Below are 10,345 nucleotides of genomic sequence, written 5' to 3'. Positions count from 1 at the left end.
CTCTCATGAACTAGATTTAAAACTTACACCTCCTGTCACATGATGAGTGATGATTTTCTGGAGTTTATGAGCACACAAAAAGGCTCCCAGCAAATGACAGCAACAAATCAGCACTGTTTGATCCTGAGCTATTACCAGATACTGTGCTTATATGGTTATGCTTTGGTTTGTAGTGAATGAGCAGTTGCATATAAATTCCCTGCGTCGACAAAAATAACAACTAATTTAGATACATCAGTCAATCAGTGCAACACTGAAGTAAGGTACAGGACAGAAATCTTACAGTGTAAAGCAATACTGTACATTTATTTCCAATGATATCAGAAGTATTTCTTTTCAGTGTCCACAGAAATTCTCAGGTTGGGTGGCCTCTGGCTCATTTCTGCTGAACTCACTAACGTAGGTTCAACATTATACTTTGACATATGCCTGGCATCTCCAAGAATGAGAGGCTAAGACAGTTTTGCGAAGGATAAAAAAGGTCAGAGAACCTGGTCTCCTCTGCCAGTGATTCAAATATTAAATCCCTCTACTGGCAGAGGAAAGCTGCTGCCACACTTCAGTCTGCTCCACGCATCTGTGGGTTTTCCCATCCAACTTCAACACATTCCAAACATCACATCCTGGAATTCAGAGCCATGGAAACTCCCTGCCAGCCCTGCACTTTCAGGGAAATTGAGGTTCAGAAATCTTGCAAGCCCAAGGCATTGTCTTCAATGTTCTCCACTGCGAAAAAAGAAAGTGTGCCAAAGAAACAGAAGATGGTCATGATGAGGAGTTGCCACGGCAGCACCAGATAGTTGCTGTATCCAAAAGCCAGTGCGGCAGAAATGGACTGCAAGCCAAAGAGAAAGACAACAGTCACACAGATGAGGATTTATTTTCCCTCTGCATCATGGACAGCTGTTCTTTTATGTTTAAAAGACAATCATGTGTCTTTTAAAAATGTCTGCCAAACCCATCCTGTCCACATACAACACAGCCGTTACAAACAATCAGGCTACATAAGGGACAGAGAAAAACCAAAGCACAAAAAAGGAAGAAATTTTTACTGACTGTGAAGTTCCTTCCCTGATTTTCTAACCCGAGAATGTTCCACAAACACCTCTAATCCCAGATAAACTTTCCATATTACCTGAGAACATGCTGTCTCAGGAAGATGTGCAACTGCAGGGAATCATCACGCATTTCTGTCTATTCCAGAGGTTAATAACTCTCTGTAAATAAATGCTTCCTAACTTCTTGATCAAAATGTTTCCCACTTGTCCCCAGTCTTGTCCATCTGTCAGCATCGTCCCATTTCCTTTTAAAAAACCTCAATTTTATTTTCTTTTAACCGGCATTTCAGACTAGACTACTTAAACATCCTCCTAATAACTGGGTCCCAGACAGGGTATTGTATTAGTTATCCTCCCATGTGCCTTCCCAATGTCTTCAATATCACCCAACAAACACAGGGCCAAAGATGCTATATTCTGATTGTAGTGGATAACATGAGTGTATTTTGGTCTTGAGGCATATTGAATACTGTGGGCGTATTATAACTCAGCGATGTATTGTGGCAACAGTGTTCACTGTGCAGCACACTGGCTGTCTGCAACTCTCAAATGTCTTTCCATTGGTCCATTTGCTGCTTCTCCTCAAGTCCCCAACCCTACCATTCGCTGTCTCTCTTCTGCTCTCTGATGTATTCCCTGATCCTCCCACTTGACACCCCCCACACCCCCCATTGCTGGCATATCTCCCTCTTGTTGCCCTTCTCCTGAGCCCTGTCTCACAGCAATGTTTCAGGAGAGGAAGGCAGCGAGTGGGTGAGGAGGAAGTAAGTGGATACTGTGGGTATAACTTAGCTCAGTCAGAACAGAGTAGATATAGAATCATAGATTTGAGTGTTTCTGGAAATGGTACCTGTATGAATTTGAAGATAGCAAAAGCAGGGCCGCTTTGCTGTGGGTACAATATGCCAAGAATGCTGTAGAGCTGAGTGTTGAAGCAACTATCACCGAGTCCAAGGAGGAAACTGCTCACTAATGCTGCAGCGGGACTATAAACACATCAACTGTTACTGCCCTGCCTGTGATAGCGGGAATCACCATCTGCCCAATATCTCCTGATCCAGCATACAGCCCAACACCCCAGTATTGTCCAGCTCACAAAACTGCCCACACTCCAATACTGCCCAACACTCCAATACTGCCCAACGCCCCAATACTGCCCAACGCCCCAATACTGCCCAACGCCCCAATACTGCCCAACGCCCCAATACTGCCCAACGCCCCAATACTGCCCAATGTCCTAATACTGCCCAATGCCCCAATACTGCCCAATGCCCTAATACCGCCCAACGCCCCAATACCGCCCAATGCCCCAATACCGCCCAACACCCCAATACTGCCCAACACCCCAATGCCACCCAATGCCCCAATACTGCCCACACCCCAATACTGCCCAATGCCCCAATACCACCCAATGCCCCAATACCACTCAACACCCCAATACTGCCCGACGTGCCAATATCGCCCAACGCCCCAATACCGCCCAACGCCCCAATACTGCCCAATGTCCCAATATTGTCCAGCTCACAATGCTGTCCACATCCCAGTACTTCCCAACCACGAATAACATCAGATGCCCTAAAATTGCCTGATACCTCTATACCACCTGCCTCCCCAATACCAGTTGTCACCCAAATACTGCCCAACACCCACACGTTCTCATATGGTCAGCTGCCCAGGTATTGATGCTGGCTTTCACCTTGAACCACTGATTGACAATTTGACACAACTGAGAGTCTTGCTTGGCCACTTCAGAGTGCAGTGAAGATTCAATCTGATTGCTGTGGGTCTTGAGTCACATGTAAGTCCAGACCAAGTGGGGAAGCAGGTTTCCTTCCCTAAAGTGAATCAGCTGTATTTTTGTTACAAACCAGTAGATTCAAGGGCACGTTTAAAGATCTTACCTGGGAAATAGGTAGGGCTCATGTTGTTTGCTGGTTACACCTTCTATTGGAGCATCATCTGGGATTATAAGGAAGATCAGGTAGAATGCTAAGAGATGCACAATGGCTCCGAGAAGGATTGCTGAGGTACGTCGGAACTGGTTACTGACGCACAGCAGCCCGAAAATCCCGCCTCCTGAAACAGAGAGATACACACTTCATCTACATAACTGAATCCTCACTGAACCTGTCACTGATGTCTAGCAGCCCACAATGATTTCATTTATAAGCAGGTCAATTGAGCGGACTTTCTGATGTTTCTTTTTTATCTCGCTCATGGGGTGTGGGCATCACTGGTTGGACCAGGGCCCATTCCTGACGATGTTTAAGAGTCAACCCAGAGTCACATGGATCTGGAGTCACACATAGGCCAGGTAAGGATGACAGATTTCCTTCCTTAAAGGACGTTCGTGAACCAGATGTGTTTTGTGACAACAATAAACTTTTAATTCCATTTTTGTGGTGGAATTCAAATTTCACCATCTGCCTAGATCTTCAGAGCATTACGCTGGGTCACTGGATTACTAGTCCAGTGATAATACCACTATCCCACTGCCTCCTCTGTTTGTGTCTAAGCCAGAAGAAGTTACTACCTCTCTTGCGCTAAGCTACCCCAAACAACCACTCAAAAGGGACCCAAGGAGGGTGTCTCTGATTTCCAACACCACAAACCACCTCAACAGCACAAACCTAGTTTTGGTCTGAAGTGACTTGGCACCTCCCAACCTACTAGATGAACAGAACAAGATACTGTATGAAACTGAGATCTTGCAGCACTGAGTGAGAAATCATATAGACTATAATCTATAATCCCCATGCTTTCCAACTTTCACCAACTCATTCAAGCATAGAAGCAATTCAGCCTCTCAAGTCTATTACACAGGAACAAGGAAAACAATTTGTGCTCTTGAACTTGTTCCATGGGAATAGCAGGAGGTCATTCAGCCCATCAACTCCCTATTCTTTTGTTTTATCCTTTCATGGATGTGCGAATCACTAGGCAAACATTTATCATCCATCACTAATTGTCCTCCTTTAGTGCACTGATAGTGCACTGCCTTCTTGAACTGCTACAGTCCATATGGTGTAGGTACACCCATGGTGTTCTTAGGGAGGGAGTTCCAAGATTTTCACCCTGTGACACTGAAGAAATGGTGATATATTTCCAAGTCAGAAAGCTATGTGGTGGCTTAGCGGGAACTTGTTGTTCCCAGGCATGTGCTGCTCTTGTCCTTTGAGGTGGTAGAAGCAATGTGTTTGGAAGGTGCTGCCTAAGGAGCTTTGGTGAATTGCTGCTCTGCATCTTGTAGATGGTACACACTGCTGCTACAGTGCATCAGTGGTGGAGGGAATGAATGTTTGTGATTGGGTACCAATCAAGCGGGCTGCTTTGTCCTGGATGGTGTTGAGCTTCATGTTGTTGGAGCTGCAGTCATCCAGGTAAGTGGAGAGTATTCCATCACACTCCTGACTTGTGGTTTCTAGATGTTGGACAGGCTTTGGAGGAGAATTACTCACTATTGTATCCTCAGCCTCTAACATGCTCCTATATGGCTGGTCCAGTTCAGGTCTGATCATTGGTAATCCCAGGATGTTGATGACAGGGGATTCAGCAATGGTGTTGCTATTGAATGTCATTAGGAGATGATTGGGTTGTCTCTTGTTGGAGATGGCCATTGGTTGGCACTTGTGCAACACGTGCAATTTACTATTTGTCAGCCCAAACTTGGATATTGTCCAGGCCTTGCTGCATTTGGGCATGGATTGCTTCAGTATCTGAGGGATTGCAAATGGTGCCGAACATTGTGCAATCATCAGCAAATATCCCCACTTCTGACTTTATGATGGAAGGAAGGCCATTGATAAAGCAGCACGGTGGCACAGCGCTTCACAGTACCAGGGACTTGGGTTTGATTCCTGGCTTGAGTCACTCTGTGCATGTTCTCCCCATGTCTGCATGGCTTTCCTCCAGGTGCTCCAAAACCGGTCCAAAAGATGTGCTGATTAGGTGCATTGGCCATGCTAAATTCTCCCTCAGTGTACCCGAACAAAAGTGTGGCGACTAGGGGATTTTCACAGTAACTTCATTGTAATGTTGATGTAAGCCTACTTGTGACATTAATGAATAAACTTTAAACCCCATCCTCTGACCTCCCTCCCCTACCCTCTCATCCTCTGACCTCCGTCCCAGTGCTCTGCTTAGCACAATCATTTCTCAGACTTACCGAGAATCTCTCCGATGCCAATGAATAATCCCGAGAGACCAATTAGACCCTTGGCCACTCGTCCGAACTCTCTGGTAGCTCCAATGCATGTCCCATACACCCCACTGTAAAAAGTCAGCACCAGCCCTGGAATATCAACATCCCCAAAAAAACGTTAAACAGGGATTGATCCATTAACATTATAATAGCAGGTACAGCACAGGTTATATACAGTGTAAAGCTCCCTATGCACTTTCCCCATCAGACACTCCCAGGACAGATACAGCATGGGGTTAGATACAGAGTAAAGCTCCCTCTGCACTGTCCCCATCAAACACTCCCAGGACATGTACAACACAGGGTCATACACAGAGTAAAACACCTTCTGCAGGCCCCATCAAACACTCCCAGGACAGGTACAATACAGGGTCATACACAGAGTAAAGCTCCCTTTGCACTGTCCCCTTCAAACACTCCCAGGGCAGGTACAGCACATGGTTATAAACAGAATAAAGCTCCCTCTGCGCTGTCCCCTTCAAACACTCCCAGGGCAGGCACAGCATGGGGTTAGATACGGAGTGAAGCTCCCTCTGCACTGTCCCAGTCAAACACTCCTGGGACAGGTGCAGCACAGGGTTAGATACAGAGTAAAGCTCCCTTTGCACTGTCTCCAAACGCTCCCAGGACAGGTACAAACAAGGTTATATACAGAGTAAATCTTCCTCTGCACTGTCCCCATCAAACATGATGACAATCTAATTTTCCACATCAGCAGGCCTTCATGGTTCTAATTGCTGATGTGGTTGAAAATGTTGGATTCATGCCCATGAGGGAGCAGATCAAACCAATATCAAACTCAGGTTCTTATACTGACCAAGGCCAGAGAGAGGATCTGGAGAGGTGTGGGCAGTGTGCGCTACTCAGGGAACATGAGGAGTGGAGCAGGTGAGGCAGAATGAGTGTGGATAGGGTTAGGGAGCAGTGTGGGGCTAATGCTGGGAGTGGGGAATCTCTGGTCACCTCTCTCCAGTGATAATGTTTTATTGTTAGATGTCCAGTCTACTAAAATGTAGAGTCTGCCATACACACTCATGCCCTCACCACTCACTGCTGTACACCCTCCCTCCCCGCTGTACACCGCCTCATCACTGCACCCACTTACCACTGATCATCCACTCACTACCAAACTGTTCACCCCCTCTCCACTGTACAACCCTTCACTGCTGTATACCCCCTCACTGCTGCATAAATTCCCCCTTCATCACCTAATTCACCCCTGTACACTCAATCACCACTATTGTGTAATCACTCCCTCACTGCTCTATTCATTATATACCTTTTCACCGCTGTACACATTCACCCCCTCACCGCTGTACATTCACTCACTGCTGTACACTCACTCACCACTGTACATAAGCTTACTTACCACTGTACATGAGCTCCCTGCTGCACACGAGCTTACTCACGGCTGTACCCATTCACCCCCTCACTGCTGTACACTCGCTCACCGCTGTACACTCGCTCACTGCTGTACATGGGCTTACTCACTGCTGTACACTCGTTCACTGCTGCACATGAGCTTATTCACCGCTGTACAGGAGCTTACTCATCACTGTACTGGAGCTCACCTCTGTACACGAGTTTAGCACTCTACATGAGCTTACTCACCGCTGTACACTATTGTCACACTTAGTAGCAGCATGTTTTTTGTGCGCAACAACCTCAGCATTGACCCTGAAAAATAGATTGATCTGAGTGAGGAGAGAGAAATTTTCACACTTGGTTCTATATTATTCTTCAATGGTGAAATAGAATACGGTTTTCAGTTTTCAACCTTTGTGCATTGACTTATCACTTAAACCAGGACCATCCATTTGTCGAATCATATCCTGTACCATATTGGAATAACAGACTCTGTTATCCCCAGAGTGCTATCACACACCACTGGGGTCACATCACAATGTGGCTTCATCTCACAATAACCACAGCACATTCTAAACATTAATCCACTTTATCCCCCCCAATCACTGCCCAGCGTAAACCCCCCAATCACTGCCCAGTGTATCCTCTAATCACTGCCCACCATATCACCTCAATCACTGCCCACTGTATCACCCCAATCACTGCCCAGCATATACCCCCCAATCACTGCCCAGCGTATACCCCCCAATCACTGCCCAGCATATACCCCCCAATCACTGCCCAGTGTATACCCCCCAATCACTGCCCAGCGTATACCCCCCAATCACTGCCCAGTGTATACCCCCCAATCACTGCCCAGCGTATACCCCCCAATCACTGCCCAGTGTATCCTCCAATCACTGCCCACCATATCGCCCCAATCACTGCCCACCCTATTCCCAATCACTGTCCACCATATTCCCAATAACTGCCCACTGTATTCCCAATCACTGTCCATTGTATTCCAATAACTGTCCACTGTATTCCCAATTACTATCCAATGTATTCCCAATAACTGTCCACTGTATTCCCAATAACTGTCCACTGTATTCCCAAGCACTGTCCGCTGTATTCCCAAGCACTGTCCACTGTATTCCCAAGCACTGTCCACTGTATTCCCAAGCACTGTCCACTGTATTCCCAAGCACTGTCCACTGTACTCCCCAATCACTATATGCCCCAGTCACTAACTGACAGTACCCTCCATGCCGAGTGCTGTCAGTTCACAACCACATCTCCATTGGGAACATTAACAGCTGAGGAGACTGACTGTAGGAGCACAGAAACAACTTACTGAACTCTGACATGATCTGATCCATGGTTGACATCACTTTCTCTTTAAGCCTAGAATAACATTAAAACAAAGAAAAAGGCTGTAAAGACTAACATATAAATTAGAAAAGAACTTGCATTTATATAGCATCTTTTACAATCTCGGGATCGGCCAAAGCTACGTTAAATCAAGTGCAGTCAATGTTGTAATGTAGAAAATGTGGCAGCCAGTTTGTAGAATTGTTTTATTGCCTGGACAGTAGGTATCAACCAAGACAACAGGAGAATGTCCTCATCCTTCTTTGAACTTGTGCCATGTGATCTTTTACAGCCACCTGAGAGACTGGGTGGTCTTATCCCTCAGTATTGCACAGGGAGGGTCAGCCTGGATTTTGTGCTCAAGTCTCCAGAGTGAAGCCTGAACCTATTACCTTCTGACTCAGAGGCAGGAGCACCAGCCGCTGAGCCATGGCTGATAAATGTTTGTTTCAAACACTTCATCTTGGATCGTCACATAGTCGTGGTGCCAACACTGTGTGACCCCTATCTCAGCCAGATTTGTCTGAAATGGTTGCTTTCTGGCATCCCCGGTGGCCAATTTTTGAACTGCATGTAGATTGTGTCCTCAGGAGCAGTGAACCTCCATCCGTGGCACAAGGAGGACAGCCAGAGATTTGATTTCCGCTTAAAGTTTCAAGTTTATCTATTGGTGTCACAAGTAGGCTTACATTAACACTGCAATGAAGTTACTATGAAAATCCCCCGGTCGCCACTCTCTGGCACCTCTTTGGGTCCACTGAGGGACAATTTAGCATGGCCAATGTACCTAACCAGCACTTCTTTCGAAGCACTCGGAGGAAACCCATGCAGACACAGGAAGAATGTGCAGATTCCGCACAGACAGTGTCTCAGGTTTGGAACCAAACCTGGGTCCCTGGGGCTGTGAGGCAGCAGTGCTAATCACTGTGCCATTTGTGTACTTACATCCAAGAATCTTGAAGGAGAGGGTCATTAATCTCAGAGCTGTTCTCCACATGTTTGATGTTTCTCAGCAGAAGTAAGAGGGTTGTCCCAGCAAGAGAGATCACAGACAATACAATAAACAAGGTACTTCTGTCATGATCTGAGAAGTCAAAAATAAAGAACTTACATTTCTATATTTCCTTCATAACCTTAGGACATCACAGAATGCTTTTCTCTACAGCCATTGCTGATGTAATATAGCAAATATGATAGTTAATTTGCACACAGCAAGATTTCACAAATATTGAGATAATGGCCAGATAATCTGTTTTACTGGTGCTGGTTGAAGGATAATTATTGTTCTGGACACTGGGGAAAACTCCTTTGCCCTTCCTCGATGAGTAGCATGGATCTTTTGTGTGCACCAGAGAAGGCAGACAGGTCCTCTGTATAACAGCTCATTTAATTGCCTGCACCTTCAACAGTGCAGCACTCCCTCAATACTGCTTGGAGAGTCACCCTGATTAAGGGCTCAAGGTCAAAGTGGGGAGGGGGGGTGGGGAGGCGCTGGGACTGTAAGAGGGGCCAGGATGGTCAGGGGAGCTGGGACGGTCAGAGGGGCTGGAATGGTCAGAGGAGCCGCGATGGTCAGAGGGGCCAGGGTGGTCAGAGGAGCCGAGATGGTCAGATGGTCCAGGAAGTTTGGAGGGGCCGGGATGGTCGGAGGGGCTGTGTGGATCCATATTGGATTGGGTGAATTTACTAATATTATCTCATGGAATGTTGGGACCCCAAGTTTATCCCTTGCTTAAGGCTCCCATAAGAGTCCCTCGTCCCCATCATCTCTTCCAGTCACTCTGTCAATCCCCATCATCATATAATTCCACTACTTTGTCAACCTCATCCTTCACCTTGCTCTCTGTGACCCTCCCATAATCCCCTTACTCTAACCCAGCCCAACATTCCCAAGCACCATCAATGCCCCTTTCAGGCCCTACACTCCGTCGCTGCCCCAAAAAACATACAACATGAAACAAAATCAGTCTCTTACCTAAGATCACTATCGTATCTCTCCATTGCAGGTAAACGTAGAGATTCCCAAACAACATGCTGCAAAAATATGTCAAATTAGTCAGATAAGAAGCATTAAAATGTATCAGCCACATAGAGTGATAAAGCAGCATCTAGGCTCCCCTCACAGCAGCACATTCTGATGCTGAGTAGTCGGACAATACTGGACTATCAATACCATATTCCTTTCACATTCAAAACCGGGACACAGAGAATTACAACCAACTTACAAACTAAAGACACACCATTCGGCCCAATTCATCCATGCTGGTCTTTATACGCCACACTGAAAAGAAGTGTGGGCACAATGGGTCATATGGCCTCCTTCTGTGCTGTAGATCTCTCAGACAGGGAGGGCTTATTCCATCAGATTATA

At 46.3% G+C, this 10,345-nt stretch overlaps 1 protein-coding gene across 2 annotated transcripts in view; it reads right to left on the bottom strand.

Annotated features, from left to right (window-relative positions):
• Positions 1-279: 279 nt before the first annotated feature.
• Positions 280-10,345, bottom strand: part of LOC145354921 (UNC93-like protein MFSD11) — a 38,125-nt gene continuing 28,059 nt past the window's right edge. For both annotated transcript variants that reach the window (XM_080206570.1, XM_080206569.1), the window contains exons 6-13: positions 9,950-10,008; positions 8,920-9,058; positions 7,958-8,007; positions 6,871-6,936; positions 5,224-5,349; positions 2,960-3,134; positions 1,909-2,044; positions 280-835 (exon numbers count right to left, since the gene is read on the bottom strand). In XM_080206570.1, the coding sequence (XP_080062696.1) occupies positions 683-835; positions 1,909-2,044; positions 2,960-3,134; positions 5,224-5,349; positions 6,871-6,936; positions 7,958-8,007; positions 8,920-9,058; positions 9,950-10,008 (904 nt within the window). In that variant the 3' untranslated portion in view covers positions 280-682. The remainder of the gene's footprint in view (positions 836-1,908; positions 2,045-2,959; positions 3,135-5,223; positions 5,350-6,870; positions 6,937-7,957; positions 8,008-8,919; positions 9,059-9,949; positions 10,009-10,345) is intronic.

This window comes from Carcharhinus amblyrhynchos, chromosome 18, assembly GCF_965287045.1.
Source record: "Carcharhinus amblyrhynchos chromosome 18, sCarAmb.v2.hapA, whole genome shotgun sequence".
Taxonomy (NCBI): Eukaryota; Metazoa; Chordata; class Chondrichthyes; order Carcharhiniformes; family Carcharhinidae; genus Carcharhinus; species Carcharhinus amblyrhynchos.
Note: the sequence above shows the minus strand (reverse complement) of the source record. Positions and strands in the feature narration are given on the sequence as shown.